The 20,189-nt window shown below is 60.8% G+C and overlaps 1 protein-coding gene across 1 annotated transcript in view; it reads right to left on the bottom strand.

The window, feature by feature from the left end:
- Positions 1-19,356, bottom strand: part of LOC131574403 (CXXC-type zinc finger protein 1-like) — a 33,078-nt gene extending 13,722 nt beyond the window's left edge. The window contains exons 1-7 of the mRNA XM_058828861.1: positions 19,323-19,356; positions 18,408-18,509; positions 16,522-16,625; positions 12,520-12,675; positions 9,895-9,921; positions 8,651-8,800; positions 3,300-3,407 (exon numbers count right to left, since the gene is read on the bottom strand). Of these exons, the coding sequence (XP_058684844.1) occupies positions 3,300-3,407; positions 8,651-8,800; positions 9,895-9,921; positions 12,520-12,675; positions 16,522-16,625; positions 18,408-18,509; positions 19,323-19,356 (681 nt within the window). The remainder of the gene's footprint in view (positions 1-3,299; positions 3,408-8,650; positions 8,801-9,894; positions 9,922-12,519; positions 12,676-16,521; positions 16,626-18,407; positions 18,510-19,322) is intronic.
- Between the last annotated feature and the right edge of the window lie 833 nt (positions 19,357-20,189).

Raw genomic sequence — 20,189 nt, 5'->3', positions numbered from 1 at the left:
CCTCCCAGTGAGCTCCCAGTGAGCTCCCAGTAACCCCCAGTAACCCCCAGTAACCCCCAGAGCGCTGGCGGTGCCGCGCCCGCTGCCGGTGCCGCTTGTAGCGCTCCTCCTTCTGCACGGGGAATAACCAGTAACAACCAGTTAATACCAGTGACCTCCCAGTGAGCTCCCAGTAACCATCACTCATATCCCAGTAACCCCCAGTAATCCCCAGTGACCCCGGCGCTCGCGGTGCCGCGCCCGCTGCCGGTGCCGCTTGTAGCGCTCCTCCTTCTGCACAGGGAATAACCAGTAACAACCAGTTAGAACCAGTTAACACCAGTGACCTCCCAGTGAGCTCCCAGTAACCATCACCCATAGACCAGTAACTCCCAGTAACCCCCAGTAACCCCCAGTGACCCCGGCGCTCGCGGTGCCACGCCCGCTGCCGGTGCCGCTTGTAGCGCTCCTCCTTCTGCATGGGGAATAACCAGTAACAACCAGTTAGAACCAGTAACCTCCCAGTAACCATCACCCATAGCCCAGTGAGCTCCCAGTAACCCCCAGTGAGCTCCCAGTAACCCCCAGTAACCCCCAGAGCGCTCGCGGTGCCGCGCCCGCTGCCGGTGCCGCTTGTAGCGCTCCTCCTTCTGCATGGGGAATAACCAGTAACAACCAGTTAATACCAGTGACCTCCCAGTGAGCTCCCAGTAACCATCACCCATAGCCCAGTAACCCCCAGTATCCATCACTCATATCCCAGTAACCCCCAGAGCGCTGCCGGTGCCGCTTGTAGCGCTCCTCCTTCTGCACCAGTAACAACCAGTAACAACCAGTTAATACCAGTGACCTCCCAGTGAGCTCCCAGTAACCCCCAGTAACCCCCAGTAACCCCCAGAGCGCTCGTGGTGCCGCTTGTAGCGCTCCTCCTTCTGCACGGGGAACAACCAGTAACAACCAGTTAGAACCAGTTAACACCAGTGAGCTCCCAGTGAGCTCCCAGTAACCATCACTCATAGCCCAGTAACCCCCAGTAACCATCACTCATATCCCAGTAACCCCCAGAGCGCTGGCGGTGCCGCGCCCGCTGCCGGTGCCGCTTGTAGCGCTCCTCCTTCTGCACGGGGATCAACCAGTAACAACCAGTTAGAACCAGTTAACACCAGTGAGCTCCCAGTGAGCTCCCAGTAACCATCACCCATAGACCAGTAACCCCCAGTAACCCCCAGTAACCCCCAGTAACCCCCAGTGACCCCGGCGCTCGCGGTGCCGCGCCCGCTGCCGGTGCCGCTTGTAGCGCTCCTCCTTCTGCACGGGGAATAACCAGTTAGAACCAGTTAGAACCAGTAACCTCCCAGTGAGCTCCCAGTAACCATCACTCATAGACCAGTAACCCCCAGTAACCCCCAGAGCGCTGCTGGTGCCGCTTGTAGCGCTCCTCCTTCTGCACAGGGAATAACCAGTAACAACCAGTTAGAACCAGTAACCTCCCAGTGAGCTCCCAGTAACTCCCAGTGAGCTCCCAGTAACAGCCCAGTATCCATCACTCATAGCCCAGTAACCCCCAGTAACCCCCAGAGCGCTCGCGGTGCCGCGCCCGCTGCCGGTGCCGCTTGTAGCGCTCCTCCTTCTGCATGGGGAATAACCAGTAACAACCAGTTAACACCAGTTAACATCAGTGAGCTCCCAGTGAGCTCCCAGTGAGCTCCCAGTAACCCCCAGTAACCCCCAGAGCGCTCGCGGTGCCGCGCCCGCTGCCGGTGCCGCTTGTAGCGCTCCTCCTTCTGCACGGGGAATAACCAGTTAGAACCAGTTAACACCAGTTAACACCAGTGAGCTCCCAGTAACAGCCCAGTAACCATCACCCATAGACCAGCAACCCCCAGTAACCCCCAGAGCGCTCGCGGTGCCGCGCCCGCTGCCGGTGCCGCTTGTAGCGCTCCTCCTTCTGCATGGGGAATAACCAGTTAGAACCAGTTAGAACCAGTAACCTCCCAGTGAGCTCCCAGTAACTCCCAGTGAGCTCCCAGTAACCCCCAGTAACCATCACTCATATCCCAGTAACCCCCAGAGCGCTCGCGGTGCCGCGCCCGCTGCCGGTGCCGCTTGTAGCGCTCCTCCTTCTGCACAGGGAATAACCAGTAACAACCAGTTAACACCAGTAACCTCCCAGTAACCATCACCCATAGCCCAGTGAGCTCCCAGTAACCCCCAGTAACCCCCAGAGCGCTCGCGGTGCCGCGCCCGCTGCCGGTGCCGCTTGTAGCGCTCCTCCTTCTGCATGGGGAATAACCAGTAACAACCAGTTAACACCAGTAACCTCCCAGTAACCATCACCCATAGCCCAGTGAGCTCCCAGTAACCCCCAGTAAGCCCCAGAGCGCTGCTGGTGCCGCTTGTAGCGCTCCTCCTTCTGCACCGGGAACAACCAGTAACAACCAGTTAATACCAGTAACCCCCAGTGAGCTCCCAGTAACAGCCCAGTAACCCCCAGTGACCTCCCAGTAACCCCCAGTAACCCCCAGTGACCTCCCAGTAACCCCCAGTAACCCCCAGAGCGCTGCCGGTGCCGCTTGTAGCGCTCCTCCTTCTGCACCAGGAACAACCAGTAACAACCAGTTAATACCAGTTAACACCAGTGACCTCCCAGTGAGCTCCCAGTGAGCTCCCAGTAACAGCCCAGTAACCCCCAGTAACCCCCAGAGCGCTCGCGGTGCCGCTTGTAGCGCTCCTCCTTCTGCACCGGGAACAACCAGTAACAACCAGTTAACACCAGTAACCCCCAGTGAGCTCCCAGTAACCCCCAGTAACCCCCAGTGACCTTCCAGTAACTCCCAGTAACCACCAGTGGCCCTCCCACCATAATCTGGAGCCTCGCAGTAACTCCCAGTGCCCCCAGCAGCCCTCCCAGTAGCTCCCAGTAATTCCCAGTAGCTCCCAGTAGCTCCCAGTAGCTCCCAGTGCCCCCAACAGCCCTCCCAGTAACTCCCAGTAGCTCCCAGTGCCCCCAGCAACCCTCCCAGTAACTCCCAGTAGCTCCCAGTGCCCCCAGCAGCCCTCCCAGTAGCTCCCAGTGCCCCCAACAGCCCTCCCAGTAACTCCCAGTAACTCCCAGTGCCCCCAGCAGCCCTCCCAGTAGCTCCCAGTAGCTCCCAGTAGCTCCCAGTGACTTCCCAGTAGCTCCCAGTGCCCCCAGCAGCCCTCCCAGTAGCTCCCAGTGCCCCCAACAGCCCTCCCAGTAACTCCCAGTAACTCCCAGTGCCCCCAGCAGCCCTCCCAGTAGCTCCCAGTAGCTCCCAGTAGCTCCCAGTGCCGCCCACCTTCTTGTCGGATTTCTTCTCGCGCCGTTTGACGTGTTTCACCTTGACCGCGCGCTTGCGCAGGACGGGGTCCAGGAACGGCGCGTCCTCGGCGTCACTGAGCCAGGGCTGGGGAGCGGGGACACGTTGGGGACACCTGGGGACACCTGGGGACACCTGGGGACACTTTGGGGACACCTGGGGACACTTTGGGGACATTCTGGGGACACCTGGGGACACTCTGGGACATGTTGGGGACACCTGGGCACAGCTGGGGACAGCTGGGGACACTTGGGGACACCTGGGGACACTTTGGGGACACTTTGGGACATGTTGGGGACACCTGGGGACACTCTGGGGACACCTGGGGACACTTTGGGGACACTCTGGGACATGTTGGGGACACCTGGGGACACTCTGGGGACACCTGGGGACACCTGGGGACACTTTGGGGACACCTGGGGACAGCTGGGGACACTCTGGGGGCACTTGGGGACAGCTGGGGACACCTGGGGACACTTTGGGGACACTTTGGGGACACCTGGGGACACTTTGGGGACACCTGGGGACACTCTGGGGACACTTTGGGGACACTCTGGGGACACCTGGGGGACACCTGGGGACACTCTGGGGACACCTGGGGACACTTTGGGGACACCTGGGGACACCTGGGGACACCTGGGGACACCTGGGGACACTTTGGGGACACTTTGGGGACACCTGGGGACACCTGGGGACACTTTGGGGACACTCTGGGACATGATGGGGACACTTGGGGACACTTTGGGGACACCTGAGGACACCTGGGGACACTTTGGGGCACTTGGGGACACTCTGGGGACACCTGGGGACACCTGGGGACACTTTGGGGACACTTTGGGGACATTTGGGGACACCTGGGGACAGCTGGGGACACTTTGGGGACACCTGGGGACACCTGGGGACACTCTGGGGACACCTGGGGACACCTGGGGACACCTGGGGACACTTTGGGACACACCTGGGGACAGCTGGGGACACTCTGGGGACACTTTGGGGACACCTGGGGACACTTCAGGGACACCTGAGGACACTTTGGGGACATTTGGGGACACTTGGGGACACCTGGGGACACCTGGGGGACACTTTGGGGACACTCTGGGGACACCTGGGGACACTTTGGGGACACCTGGGGACACCTGGGGACACCTGGGGACACCTGGGGACACACCTGGGGACACCTGGGGATACCTGGGGACACCTGGGGACACCTGGGGACAGCTGGGGACACTTTAGGGACACCTGGGGACACCTGGGGACACTTTGGGGACACCTGGAGACACCTGGGGACATTTGGGGACACCTGGGGACACTTTGGGGACACTTGGGGACACTTTGGGGACACCTGGGGACACTCTGGGACATGTTGGGGACACCTGGGCACAGCTGGGGACAGCTGGGGACACTTTGGGGCACTTGGGGACATTCTGGGGACACCTGGGGACACCTGGGGACACCTGGGGACACTCTGGGACATGATGGGGACACTTTGGGGACACTTTGGGGACACCTGGGGACACTTTGGGGACACTTTGGGGACACTTTGGGGACACCTGGGGACACCTGGGGATACCTGGGGACACTTTGGGGACACTTTAGGGACACCTGGGGACACCTGGGGACACTTGGGGACACCTGGGGGACACCTGGGGACACTTTGGGGACACCTGGGGACACTTGGGGACACTTGGGGACACTCCTCCCCTGCAGGACTGGACGTGCCCAAAGCCCAACCCAGAGCGTCCCCTAAAAACTTCACAACTATAAATAATAGTTATTAATTATTAATTATTAATTATTAATTATTAATTATTAATTATTAATTATTAATGATGAATTATTAATCATTAATTATTAATTACTAATTAAACTCCACATTAAAACACCCCCCGTGCCTCAGTGGGGTTAAACCCAGCTCCAGGGGGGCAGTTTGGGGGTCCTGCGTCATTTTTTGGGGGTCCCGGGGCAGTTTTTGGGTGTCCCAGGGCAGTTTTTGGGTGTCTCAGGGCAGTTTTGGGGGTCCCAGGGCAGTTTTGGGGGGTCCCAGGGCAGTTTTGGGGGTCCTGGGTCAGTTTTGGGTGTCCTGGGGCAGTTTCTGGGGGTCCCAGGGCAGTTTTGGGGGTCCCCGGGCAGTTTTGGGGGGTCTCAGGGCAGTTTTTGGGTGTCTCAGGGCAGTTTTGGGGGGTCTCAGGGCAGTTTTGGGGGGTCCCAGGGCAGTTTTTGGGTGTCTCAGGGCAGTTTTGGGGGGTCCTGGGGCAGTTTTGGGGGTCCTGGGTCAGTTTTGGGGGGTCCTGGGGCAGTTTTTGGGTGTCTCAGGGCAGTTTTGGGGGTCCTGGGTCAGTTTTGGGGGGTCCCAGGGCAGTTTTGGGGGTCCCAGGGCAGTTTTGGGGGTCCCAGGGCAGTTTTTGGGGGTCCCAGGGCAGTTTTGGGGGTCCCAGGGCAGTTTTTGGGTGTCCCGGGGCAGTTTTGGGTGTCCCAGGGCAGTTTTGGGGGTCCCAGGGCAGTTTTTGGGTGTCCCGGGGCAGTTTTGGGGGTCCCAGGGCAGTTTCTGGGGGTCCCAGGGCAGTTCTGGGGGTCCCGGGGCAGTTTCTGGGGGTCCCAGGGCAGTTTTGGGGGGTCCCAGGGCAGTTTTGGGGGTCCTGGGTCAGTTTTGGGTGTCTCAGGGCAGTTTTGGGGGTCCCAGGGCAGTTTTGGGGGGTCCTGGGTCAGTTTTTGGGTGTCCCAGGGCAGTTTCTGGGGGTCCCAGGGCAGTTCTGGGGGTCCCGGGGCAGTTTCTGGGGGTCCCAGGGCAGTTTTTGGGGGTCCCAGGGCAGTTTTGGGGGTCCCAGGGCAGTTTTGGGGGGTCCCAGGGCAGTTTTGGGGGTCCTGGGGCAGTTTTGGGGGTCCCAGGGCAGTTTTTGGGGGGTCCCAGGGCAGTTTTGGGGGTCCCAGGGCAGTTTTGGGTGTCCCAGGGCAGTTTTGGGGGTCCTGGGTCAGTTTTTGGGTGTCCCAGGGCAGTTTCTGGGGGTCCCAGGGCAGTTTTGGGGGGTCCCAGGGCAGTTTTTGGGGGTCCCAGGGCAGTTTTGGGGGTCCCAGGGCAGTTTTGGGGGGTCCTGGGTCAGTTTTGGGGGTCCCGGGGCAGTTTTTGGGGGTCCCAGGGCAGTTTTGGGGGTCCCAGGGCAGTTTTTGGGTGTCTCAGGGCAGTTTTGGGTGTCTCGGGGCAGTTTTGGGGGTCCCAGGGCAGTTTTTGGGGGTCCCGGGGCAGTTTTTGGGGGTCCCAGGGCAGTTTTGGGGGTCACAGGGCAGTTTTTGGGGGTCCCAGGGCAGTTTTTGGGTGTCTCAGGGCAGTTTTGGGGGTCCTGGGGCAGTTTTTGGGTGTCCTGGGTCAGTTTTTGGGGGTCTCAGGGCAGTTTTGGGGGTCCCGGGGCAGTTTTGGGGGTCCCGGGGCAGTTTTTGGGGGGTCCTGGGTCAGTTTTGGGGGTCCCAGGGCAGTTTTGGGGTGTCCAGGGGCAGTTTTGGGTGTCCCAGGGCAGTTTTGGGGGTCCCAGGGCAGTTTTGGGGGTCCCGGGGCAGTTTTGGGGGTCCCAGGGCAGTTTTTGGGGGGTCCTGGGTCAGTTTTGGGGGTCCCAGGGCAGTTTTGGGGTGTCCAGGGGCAGTTTTGGGTGTCCCAGGGCAGTTTTGGGGGTCCCAGGGCAGTTTTGGGGGTCCCGGGGCAGTTTTGGGGGTCCCAGGGCAGTTTTTGGGGGGTCCTGGGTCAGTTTTGGGGGTCCCGGGGCAGTTTTGGGGGGTCCCAGGGCAGTTTTGGTGTCCCAGGGCAGTTTTGGGGGTCTCAGGGCAGTTTTGGGGGTCCTGGGGCAGTTTTGGGGGGTCCTGGGGCAGTTTTGGGTGCCCCAGGGCAGTTTTGGGGGTCCTGGGGCAGTTTTGGGGGGTCCTGGGGCAGTTTTGGGGTGTCCCAGGGCAGTTTTGGGGGGTCCTGGGGCAGTTTTGGGTGCCCCAGGGCAGTTTTTGGGGGTCCCAGGGCAGTTTTGGGGGTCCCAGGGCAGTTTTGGGGGGTCCCAGGGCAGTTTTTGGGGGTCCCAGGGCAGTTTTGGGGGTCCCAGGGCAGTTTTTGGGGGTCCCAGGGCAGTTTTGGGGGTCCCAGGGCAGTTTTTGGGGGTCCCAGGGCAGTTTTGGGGGTCCTGGGGCAGTTTTTGGGGGTCCTGGGTCAGTTTCTGGGGGTCCCAGGTCAGTTTTGGGTGTCCTGGGTCAGTTTTGGGGGTCCCAGGGCAGTTTTGGTGGTCCTGGGTCAGTTTTTGGGTGTCTCAGGGCAGTTTTGGGTGTCCCAGGGCAGTTTTGGGGGTCCCGGGGCAGTTTTGGGGGTCCCAGGGCAGTTTTGGGGGTCCTGGGGCAGTTTTGGGGGGTCCCAGGGCAGTTTCTGGGGGTCCCAGGGCAGTTTTGGGGGGTCCCAGGGCAGTTTCTGGGGGTCCCAGGGCAGTTTTGGGGGTCCCAGGGCAGTTTTGGGTGTCCTGGGTCAGTTTTTGGGGGTCCCGGGGCAGTTTTTGGGGGTCCCGGGGCAGTTTTGGGGGTCCTGGGTCAGTTTTGGGGGTCCTGGGGCAGTTTTTGGGGGTCCCAGGTCAGTTTCTGGGGGTCCTGGGGCAGTTTTGGGGGGTCCCAGGGCAGTTTTGGGGGTCCTGGGGCAGTTTGGGGGTCCCAGGGCAGTTTGGGTGTCCCAGGGCAGTTTTGGGGGTCCCAGGGCAGTTTTGGGTGTCCTGGGTCAGTTTTGGGGGGTCCCAGGGCAGTTTTGGGGGTCCCAGGGCAGTTTTTGGATGTCCCAGGGGCAGTTTTGGGGGGTCCCAGGGCAGTTTTTCGGGGGTCCCAGGGCAGTTTTGGGGGTCCCAGGGCAGTTTTTGGATGTCCCAGGGGCAGTTTTTGGGGGTCCCAGGGCAGTTTTGGGGGGTCCCAGGGCAGTTTTGGGGGGTCCCAGGGCAGTTTTGGGTGTCCTGGGTCAGTTTTGGGGGGTCCCAGGGCAGTTTTGGGGGGGTCCTGGGGCAGTTCTGGGGGTCCCAGGGCAGTTTTTGGGTGCCCCAGGGCAGTTTTGGTGGTCCTGGGTCAGTTTTTGGGGGTCCCAGGGCAGTTTTGGGGGTCCCAGGGCAGTTTTGGGGGTCCCAGGGCAGTTTTGGGTGTCTCAGGGCAGTTTTTGGGTGTCTCAGGGCAGTTTTGGGGGTCCCAGGGCAGTTCTGGGGGGTCCCAGGGCAGTTTTGGGGTGTCTCAGGGCAGTTTTGGGGGGTCCCAGGGCAGTTTTGGGGGGTCCCAGGGCAGTTTCTGGGGGTCCCAGGGCAGTTTTGGGGGTCCCAGGGCAGTTTTGGGGGGCTCACCAGGCCGTGCTCGTCGAAGGCGCCGGCGCAGAGCTCCTGGTAGAGCCGGGGGTCGAGGGGCAGCTCCTCATCCGAGAGGGTCTCGGGGGGCCCCGGCCCCCCCAGCTGCGCCTTCAGCAGCTCCAGGTCCCCCTCGCGCCCCCGCGCCAGCTGGGGGGGGGTCAGCACTGCCAGGGACCCCCGGGACCCCCCTGGGACCCCCTGGTGGCACCCCTGGGACCCTCCTGGGACCCTCTTGGGATCCCCATGACACCTCTGGGACCCTCTGGGACCCCCTGGTGACACCTCTGGGACCCCCATGGCACCCCTGAGACCCCCTGGGACCCCCCCATGGCACCGCTGGACCCCCTGGGACCCTCTGGTGACACCCCTGGGACCCTCCTGGGACCCTCTTGGGATCCCCATGACACCTCTGGGACCCCCTGGTGACACCTCTGGGACCCCCTGGTGACACCTCTGGGACCCCCATGGCACCGCTGGACCCCCTGGGACCCCCCCATGGCACCCCTGGGACCCTCCTGGGACCCCCATGGCACCTCTGGGACCCCCTCATGACTCCCCTGGGACCCCCATGGCACCCCTGGGACCCTCCTGGGACCCTCTTGGGATCCCCATGACACCTCTGGGACCCTCTGGGACCCCCATGGCACCTCTGGGACCTCCTGGGACCCCTCCATGGCACCGCTGGACCCCCTGGGACCCTCTGGTGACACCCCTGGGACCCTCCTGGGACCTTCCTGGGACCCCCTTGTGACACCCCTGGGACCCCCATGGCACCCCTGGACCCCCCAGGACCCCCTGGTGACACCCCTGGGACCCCCCAGGACACCCCCATCACTTGGGGGGGGGTTCAGCATGGCCAGGGACCCCCTGGGACCCCCTGGTGACACCCCTGGGACCCTCCTGGGATCCCCAGGGACCCCCATGGCACCCCTGGGACCCCCTGGTGACACCCCTGGGACCCCCATGGCACCCATGGGACCCCCTGGTGACACCCCTGGGACCCTCCTGGGATCCCCAGGGACCCCCTGGTGACACCCCTGGGACCCCCCAGGACACCCCCATCATTTGAGGGGGGCTCAGCACCGCCAGGGACCCCCCAAGACCCCCTTGAGGGGGGGTCAGCACCTTCTGGGCACCCCCTGTGAGACCCCCCCCCACCCACGGGTTTTGGGGTGCCCCCCCCTCCCCAGGGGGGACAGGGGGGGTCTGGGGTCCCCCTGACCCCTCCCCACAGCACTCACCGAGGTGGGGAAGTACTTGTAGGACTCCTGTGGGGACACGAGGGGACAGTCAGGGAGCTGGCAGGGGACAGGGACAGGGGATGGGGACAGGGATGGGGACAGGGATGGGGACAGGGGACAGGGCCAAGGACAGGGATGGGGACAGGGGACAGGGATAGGGACAGGGGACAGGGGACAGGGATGGGGACAGGGATGGGGACAGGGACAGGGGATGGGGACAGGGATGGGGATAGGGACAGGGGACAGGGGACAGGGATGGGACAGGGATGGGGACAGGGACAGGGGATGGGGACAGGGACAGGGATGGGGACAGGGACAGGGGACAGGGGACAGGGATGGGGACAGGGATGGGGACAGGGACAGGGATGGGGACAGGGACAGGGATGGGGACAGGGGACAGGGGACAGGGATGGGGACATGGATGGGGACAGGGACAGGGATGGGGACAGGGATGGGGACAGGGACAGGGACAGGGGATGGGGACAGGGACAGGGATGGGGACAGGGATGGGGACAGGGACAGGGGACAGGGGACAGGGATGGGGACAGGGACAGGGGACAGGGATGGGGACAGGGGACAGGGATGGAGACAGGGGACAGGGATGGGGACAGGGATGGGGACAGAGAACAGCGATGGGGACAGGGATGGGGACAGGGATGGGGACAGGGACAGGGGATGGGGACAGGGACAGGGATGGGGACAGGGACAGGGGACAGGGGACAGGGATGGGGACAGGGACAGGGGACAGGGATGGGGACAGGGGACAGGGATGGAGACAGGGGACAGGGATGGGGACAGGGATGGGGACAGGGATGGGGACAGGGACAGGGATGGGGACAGGGGATGGGGACAGGGATGGGGACAGGGATGGGGACAGGGACAGGGGACAGGGATGGGGACAGGGGACAGGGGATGGGGACAGGGATGGGGACAGTGATGGGGACAGGGATGGGGACAGGGGACAGGGACAGGGGATGGGGACAGGGACATGGGATGGGGACAGGGACAGGGGACAGGGGACAGGGGACAGGGGACAGGGACAGGGGATGGGGACAGGGGATGGGGATGGGGACAGGGACAGGGATGGGGATGGGGACAGGGATGGGGACAGGGATGGGGACAGGGATGGGGACAGGGGACAGGGATGGGGACAGGGATGGGGACAGGGGACAGGGATGGGGACAGAGATGGGGACAGGGGACAGGGGACAGGGATGGGGACAGGGGACAGGGATGGGGACAGGGGACAGGGATGGGGACAGGGATGGGGACAGGGACAGGGATGGGGACAGGGACAGGGATGGGGACAGGGACAGGGGACAGGGGACAGGGATGGGGACAGGGGACAGGGATGGGGACAGGGGACAGGGATGGGGACAGGGGACAGGGATGGGGACAGGGACAGGGATGGGGACAGGGACAGGGGACAGGGGACAGGGATGGGGACAGGGACAGGGATGGGGACAGGGGACAGGGATGGGGACAGGGATGGGGACAGGGACAGGGGACAGGGATGGGGACAGGGACAGGGACAGGGGACAGGGACAGGGATGGGGACAGGGATGGGGACAGGGATGGGGACAGGGGACAAGGACAGGGACAGGGACATGGGGAGGTGACACACCAGGGACACCAGGCAAGGTGACAAAGAGACACGAGACAGGGTGACAAAGGGACACGAGGACACGGCCAGACGGTGACAAAGCACGTGTCATGACACAGGACACGGTGACAAAGGGACACGAGGCGGTGACAGAGCCACACGACAGGGACATGGAGAGCAAGAGCCACACTGGGGACACTCTGGGGACACTTTGGGGACACTTTGAGGACACTTTGGGGACACATTGAGGGCACTTTGGGGACACATTTGGGGACACATTGAGGACACATTTGGGGACACATTTGGGGACACTTTGAGGACACTTTGAGGACACATTTGGGGACATGTTGGGGACACTTTGAGGACACATTGGGGACACATTGAGGACACATTGAGGACACTTTGAGGACACATTTGGGGACACTTTGGGGACACTTTGGGGACACATTGAGAACACATTTGGGACACACTGAGGACACTTTTGGGACACTTTAGGGACACGTTGGGGACACTTTGAGGACACATTTGGGACACTTTGAGGACACTTTGAGGACACATTGGGGACATGTTGGGGACACTTTGAGGACACATTGGGGACACGATGGGGACACGATGGGAACACTTTGGGGACACATTGAGAACACTTTAGGGACACTTTGGGGACACATTGAGGACACATTTGGGGACACTCTGGGGACACGTTGGGGACACATTTGGGACACGTTTGGGACACTTTGGGGACACGTTGGGGACACTTTGGGGACACATTTGGGACACATTGGGGACACATTGAGGACACTTTGGGGACACTTTGGGGACACACTGAGGACACTTTGGGGACACTTTGGGGACACTTTGGGGACACTTTAGGGACACATTGAGGACACTTTGAGGACACATTTGGGACACTTTGGGGACACATTTGGGACACATTGGGGACACATTGAGGACACTTTGGGGACACTCTGGAGACACTCTGGAGACACTTTGGGGACACTCTGGGGACACTGGGGACACGCTCACCCGCGCCCGCAGCTGGCACTGCCGCAGCCGGCACTTCTGGCGGATCTTGTTGGGGCCCCCAAATTTCTTCATGTCGCGACAGAAATCGCACTGGCCGCAGTCCTCGGGGCGCCGGCACGCCTCGCACTCGCCACACATCCGGGCTGAGCGCTTGATCTGTGCCAAAAATGAGATAAAGAACCCCAAAAATGAGATCAGGAACCCCGAAAATGAGATCAGGGACCCCGAAAATGGGGTTAGGGAGCCCAAAAATGGGGTTAGGGACCCCAAAAATGGGGTTAGGGACCCCAAAAAATGAAATCGCACTGGCCGCAGTCCTCGGGGCGCCGGCACGCCTCGCACTCGCCACACATCCGGGCTGAGCGCTTGATCTGTGCCAAAAATGAGATCAGAAACCCCAAAAATGAGATCAGGGACCCCGAAAATGGGGTTAGGGACCCCAAAAATGGGGTTAGGGATGCCAAAAATGGGGTTAGGGACCCCAAAAATGGGTAAGGAACCCCAAAAAATGGGGTGAGGAACACCAAAAATGGGTAAGGAACCCTGAAAACGGGTCAGGAACCCCAAAAAACGGGGTCAGGAACCCCAAAAACGAGATCAGGGACCCCAAAAATGAGATCAGGAACCCCAAAAATGGGTCAGGAACCCCGAAAATGGGGTGAGGAACCCCAAAAAATGAAATCGCACTGGCCGCAGTCCTCGGGGCGCCGGCACGCCTCGCACTCGCCACACATCCGGGCTGAGCGCTTGATCTGTGCCAAAAACGGGGTCAGGAACCCCGAAAATGAGATCAGGGACCCCAAAAATGGGTTAAGAACCCCAAAAAGGGGGTGAGGAACCCCAAAAATGGGGTTAGGGACACCCAAAAATGGGGTTAGGGACACCCAAAAAATGAAATCGCACTGGCCGCAGTCCTCGGGGCGCCGGCACGCCTCGCACTCGCCACACATCCGGGCTGAGCGCTTGATCTGTGCCAAAAACGGGGTCAGGAACCCCGAAAATGAGATCAGGGACCCCAAAAATGGGGTTAGGAACCCCGAAAATGGGGTTAGGGACCCCGAAAACGGGGTTAGGAACACCAAAAATGGGTAAGGAACCCTGAAAATGGGTCAGAAAACCTGAAAATGGGGTTAGGAACCCATAAAATGAGATCAGGAACCCCAAAAATGGGGTCAAGAACACCAAAAATGGGGTCAAGGACACCAAAAATGGGGTCAGGAACACCAAAAACGGGGTTGGGAACACCAAAAACGGGGTTAGGAACCCCAAAAACGGGGTTAGGAACCCCAAAAATGGGTCAGGAATCCCGAAAAACAGAGTCGGAAACCCCCAAAATTGGGTCAGGAACTCAAAAAACAGGGTCAGGAACCCCAAAAACTGGGTCAAAAACACCAAAAATGGGGTCAGGAACACAAAAAACAGGGTCAGGGACCCCGAAAATGGGTCAGGAACCCCGAAAATGGGTCAGGAACCCCAAAAAACGGGGTTAGGAACACCAAAAATGGGTAAGGAACCCTGAAAATGGGTCAGGAAACCTGAAAATGGGGTTAGGAACCCATAAAATGAGATCAGGAACCCCAAAAACGGGGTCAAGAACACCAAAAATGGGGTCAAGGACACCAAAAATGGGGTCAGGAACACCAAAAACAGGGTTAGGAACCCCAAAAACAGGGTTAGGAACCCCAAAAATGGGTCAGGAATCCCGAAAAACAGAGTCGGAAACCCCCAAAATTGGGTCAGGAACTCAAAAAACAGGGTCAGGAACCCCAAAAACTGGGTCAAAACCACCAAAAACGGGGTCAGGGACACAAAAAACAGGGTCAAAATCACCAAAAACGGGGTCAGGAACACAAAAAACAGGGTCAGGAACCCCAAAAACTGGGTCAAAATCACCAAAAACGGGGTCAAGAACACAAAAAAACAGGGTCAGGAACACAAAAAACAGGGTCAGGAAGCCCAAAAACTGGGTCAAAACCACCAAAAACGGGGTCAGGAACACAAAAAACAGGGTCAGGAACCCCAAAAACTGGGTCAAAACCACCAAAAACGGGGTCAGGAACACAAAAAACGGGGTCAGGAACCCCAAAAACTGGGTCAAAACCACCAAAAACGGGGTCAGGAACACAAAAAACAGGGTCAGGAACACAAAAAACAGGGTCAGGAACACAAAAACTGGGTCAAAACCACCAAAAACGGGGTCAGGAACTCAAAAAACAGGGTCAGGAACCCCAAAAACTGGATCAAAACCACCAAAAACGGGGTCAGGAACACAAAAAACAGGGTCAGGAACCCCAAAAACTGGGTCAAACCCACTAAAAACGGAGTCAGGAACAGAAAAACCAGGGTCAGGGACCCCGAAAATGGGTCAGGAACCCCAAAAACTGGGTCAAAACCACCAAAAACAGGGTCAAGAACACAAAAAACAGGGTCAGGAACACAAAAAACAGGGTCAGGAACCCCAAAAACTGGGTCAAAAACACCAAAAACGGGGTCAGGAACACAAAAAACAGGGTCAGGAACCCCGAAAATGGGTCAGGAACCACGGGAACGGTTCTGAATAACAAGATCCGAAAGCCCAAAACCTGGAGTTGGGAACCCCAGGGTCTGGAACCCAGTCTAGAACCGAGTCTAGAACCGAGTCTAGAACCACTCTAGAACCCAGTCTAGAACCGAGTCTAGAACCCAATCTAGAACCGAGTCTAGAACCGCTCTAGAACCCAGTCTAGAACCCACTCTAGAACCGAGCCTAGAACCGAGCCTAGAACCCCCCCAAACCTGGAACCCCAAAAATCTGAGAGCTGGGACCCCGAAAACGAAGTCTGGGACCCCGGAAACTGCAATCGGGAGCCCCGAAAATTGTGATTGAGAGCCCCAAAAAACAGATTGAGAACCCTGAAAACTGTGATTTTGAACCCCGAAAAAATGAGAAAGGGAAGCCCGAAAATGGGGTGAGGAATGCTGAAAACCAGGTGAGGTGCCCCAAAAATGGGGTCAGGTGTCCCAAAAATGGGGTCAGGTGTCCCAAAAATGGGATCAGGTGTCCCAAAAATGGAGTCAGGTACCCCAAAACTGAGTCAGGCACCCCAAAAATTGAGGTACCCCAAAACGAGATCAGGAACCCCAAAAATGGGATCAGAAACCTTAAAAACCGGGTGAGGTGCCCGAAAAATGGGATCAGGTGTCCCAAAAATGGGATCAGGTGTCCAAAAAATGGGATCAGGTGTCCCAAAAATGGGATCAGGTGTCCCAAAAATGGAGTCAGGTACCCCAAAAATGGAGTCAGGAGCCCCAAAAATGGAGTCAGGTACCCCAAAACTGAGTCAGGTACCCCAAAACTGAGTCAGGCACCCCAAAAATTGAGGTACCCCAAAACCAGACCAGGAACCCCAAAAATCCTGCTGGGGCACCCCAAAATGAGATCAGGAACCCCAAAAATCCAGCTGGGGCACCCCAAAACCAGACCAGGAACCCCAAAAATCCAGCTGGGGCACCCCAAAATGAGATCAGGAACCCCAAAAATCCTGCTGGGGCACCCCAAAACCAGACCAGGAACCCCAAAAATCCAGCTGGGGCACCCCAAAACCAGACCAGGAACCCCAAAAATCCTGCTGGGGCACCCCAAAACCAGACCAGGAACCCCAAAAATCCTGCTGGGGCACCCCAAAATGAGATCAGGAACCCCAAAAATCCTGCTGGGGCACCCCAAAATGAGATCAGGAACCCCGAAAATCCAGCCAGGGCACCCCAAAATGAGATCAGGAACCCCAAAAATCCTGCTGGGGCACCCCAAAACCAGACCAGGAACCCCAAAAAATCCAGCCAGGGCACCCCAAAACGCACCCAGGGAACCCCAACCCCAACCCGGGTGCAATCCCAGACCCCTGGAGAGGCTCAGGGGTCCCCCAAAGCCCCCCCAGACCCCCCCAAATCCTCATCCAAGGGGTCTCCAGCCCCTCCCAGCCCCCCCAGATTTTGGGGTCTCCCCTTTTTTGGGGTGCCCACCTTGGCAGCCCGGCCCTGCTCCAGCTCCTGCCCCTTGGTGCCCTCGTGCTCCTTCTCCCTCCACTTCTTGTGGCGGTAGCGGATCTCCAGGCTTGGATCCTTCTCTGGGGGGGTCAGAGGGGGCTCAGGGGGGGCTCAGGGGGACCCCGACCCCCTCCCCAAATCCCCTGACCCAGTGACCCCCCTCAATGAGGGACCCCCGGATCCCCCTCCCCAAAAATCGCCAGCCAGGAGGCCCAAAATGGACCCCAAAATCTGCCCTAATCCCCCCAAACTGGACTCAGGTGTCTGAGACCCCCCCAGGAACCACTCAGACCCCCCCAAATTATCCAGAACCCACCAGAAACCACCCAGACCCCTCCCCAAATTATCCAGAACCCACCAGAAATCACCCAGACCCCTCCTCAAATTATCCAGAACCCACCAGAAGCCACCCAGACCCCTCCTCAAATTATCCAGAACCCACCAGAAGCCACCCAGACCCCTCCTCAAATTATCCAGAACCCCCAAAAACCACCCAGACCCCTCCTCAAATTATCCAGAACCCCTCAGAATCCACCCAGACCCCCCCTACATTATCCAGAACCCCCCCAGACCCCCCCAAATTATCCAGAATCCCCCAAAAACCATCCAGACCCCTCCTCAAATTATCCAGAACCCCCCAGAAACCATCCAGACCCCCCTAAATTATCCAGAACCCCCCAGACCCCCCCAAATTATCCAGAACACCCCCAGGTGTCCCTGGAGCCCCCAAACCAACCCCTCTCACCACAGCCCAACACCCCCAGAGGGTTCCCCCAAGCCCCCCAAAGCAGCCCCCAGCCCCTCTCACCACATTCCAACACCCCCAGCCGGTTCCCCAAGCCCCCTGAGCCCCCCAAGGCAGCCCCCAGCCCCTCTCACCCCCAGACCATTCCCCCAAGCCCCCAAGGCAGCCCCCAGCCCCTCTCACCCCAGACCATTCCCCCAAGCCCCCCAAAGCAGCCCCCAGCCCCTCTCACCCCCAGCCCAACACCCCCAGACCATTCCCCTGAGCCCCCCAAGCCCCCCAAGCAGCCCCCAGCCCCTCTCACCACATTCCAACACCCCCAGAAGGTTCCCCCGAGCCCCCAAGCCCCCCCAAGCCCCCCAAGGCAGCCCCCAGCCCTGGAACCCCCAGCCCAACACCCCTCTCACTGCAGCCCAACACCCCCAGACCATTCCCCCGAGCCCCCCAAAGCAGCCCCCAGCCCAACACCCCAAGCCAAACACCCCCAGCTGGTTCCTCCAAGCCCCCCGAGCCCCCCAAAGCAGCCCCCAGCCCCTCTCACCCCCAGAGGGTTCCCCCAAGCCCCCCAAGGCAGCCCCCAGCCCCTCTCACCCCCAGACCATTCCCCCGAGCCCCCCAAGCCCCCCAAGCAGCCCCCAGCCCCTCTCCCCACATTCCAACACCCCCAGCCGGTTCCCCCAAGCCCCCCCAAGCCCCCCAAAGCAGCCCCCAGCCCCTCTCACCCCCAGCCCAACACTCCCAGACCATTCCCCCAAGCCCCCCCTGAGCCCCCCCAAGCCCCCAAGCCCCTCTCAACCCCCAGACCATTCCCCAAGCCCCCCAAAGCAGCCCCCAGCCCCTCTCCCCACATTCCAACACCCCCAGACCATTCCCCCAAGCCCCCAAGCCCCCCAAGGCAGCCCCCAGCCCCTCTCACCCCCAGACCATTCCCCCAAGCCCCCCCAAGCCCCCCAAAGCAGCCCCCAGCCCCTCTCACCCCCAGAGGGTTCCCCCAAGCCCCCCAAAGCCCCCCAAAGCAGCCCAACACCCCTCTCACCCCCAGCCCAACACCCCCAGACCATTCCCCCAAGCCCCCCAAGCCCCCCAAGCCCCCCAAGCAGCCCCCAGCCCCTCTCACCGCGGCACTGCCGGCAGTACCACTCCCGGATGGCCTTGGCCATGCGCTCGGTGATGTTGATGCAGTCCCCATGGAACCACTCGTTGCAGTTGTCGCAAGCCGCTGTGGGGTGGGGGTGACAGTGAGACCCTCACCGGGCAGCCCCAAAGCCCCCCCAACCTCCCCCACCCCCCTCGAGCTTCGGGGGGACCCCCTCAAACCCCCCCAGGGGACAAAACGAGCTGGGGTCCCCCAATGGGAGAGGCAGGCGGGACCCCCAGCCCTGTGTGCCCCCCGCAGCCCCCTCAGGTCTGCTGAGACCCCTGTGTTCCCCCTCAAATCCAGGGGCAATTCCAGACCCCAAATCCCCCCAAATCCCCCTCAAATCCTGGAGCAATTCCAGACCCCAAATCCCCCTCAAATCCTGGAGCAATTCCAGACCCCCGTGTTCCCCCTCAAATCCAGGGGCAATTCCAGACCCCAAATCCCCCTCAAATCCAGGGGCAATTCCAGACCCTAAATCCCCCCGAATCCCCCTCAAATCCTGGAGCAATTCCAGACCCTAAATCCCCCCGAATCCCCCTCAAATCCAGGGGCAATTCCAGACCCCAAATCCCCCCGAATCCCCCTCAAATCCAGGGGCAATTCCAGACCCCCACGTTCCCCCTCAAATCCTGGAGCAATTCCAGACCCCCACGTTCCCCCTCAAATCCAGGGGCAATTCCAGACCCCAAATCCCCCCGAATCCCCCTCAAATCCTGGAGCAATTCCAGACCCCAAATCCCCCCGTTCCCCCTCACATCATGAAGCAGTTTCAGACCCCGATTCCTCTGTTTCCCCCTCACATCCCGGAGCCGTTCCCGACCCCAAATACCCCCGAATCCCCCTCACATCCCGGAGCAATTCCAGGCCCCGAATCCCCCCATTCCCCCTCACATCCCGGAGCAATTCCAGGCCCCGAATCCCCCATTCCCCCTCACATCCCGGAGCAGTTCCCCACCCCGAATCCCCCCCCGTTCCCCCTCACATCATGAAGCATTTCCAGACCCCGATCCCCCCGTTTTCCCCTCACATCATGAAGCAGTTCCCCACCCTGATCCCCCCGTTTTCCCCTCACATCATGAAGCAGTTGATGTCCGGTTTGCGGCACACGCAATAAACCGGCGCGTTCTCCTCCCCGCCCGGGGCCGCCTCCGCGTCCGAGAATTCGCTGTCCTGAGGGGGGGAACGGCGGGGAGAGGCTGTCAGAGCCCGGGGAGCCGCTCAGGACACCCCGGCCGGCCCCCACCGCCCGCGGAGCCCTCACAAAGCCCCGGGACCCCCCTCACAAAGCACCGAGACCCCCCCTCACAAAGCCCCGGGACCCCCCTCACAAAGCCCCGGGACTCCCCTCACAAAGCACCGGGACCCCCCCTCACAAAGCCCCGGGACCCCCCCCTCACAAAGCCCCGGGACTCCCCCTCACAAAGCACCGAGACCCCCCCTCACAAAGCCCCGGGACCCCCCCTCACAAACCCCCGGGACCCCCCCTCACAAAGCACCGAGACCCCCCCTCACAAACTCCCGGGACCCCCCCCTCACAAAGCCCCGGGACTCCCCTCACAAACCCCCGGGACCCCCCCTCACAAACCCCCGGGACCCCCCCTCACAAAGCCCCGGGACTCCCCTCACAAAGCCCCGGGACCCCCCCTCACAAAGCCCCGGGACCCCCCCTCACAAAGCCCCGGGACCCCCCCTCACAAAGCCCCGGGACTCCCCCTCACAAACCCCCCGGGACCCCCCCTCACAAACCCCCGGGACCCA

The sequence above is a fragment of the Poecile atricapillus genome, unplaced genomic scaffold (assembly GCF_030490865.1).
Source record: "Poecile atricapillus isolate bPoeAtr1 unplaced genomic scaffold, bPoeAtr1.hap1 scaffold_296, whole genome shotgun sequence".
Taxonomy (NCBI): Eukaryota; Metazoa; Chordata; class Aves; order Passeriformes; family Paridae; genus Poecile; species Poecile atricapillus.
The sequence above is the reverse complement of the archived record's forward strand: the minus strand, read 5'-3'. Positions and strand labels throughout refer to the sequence as shown.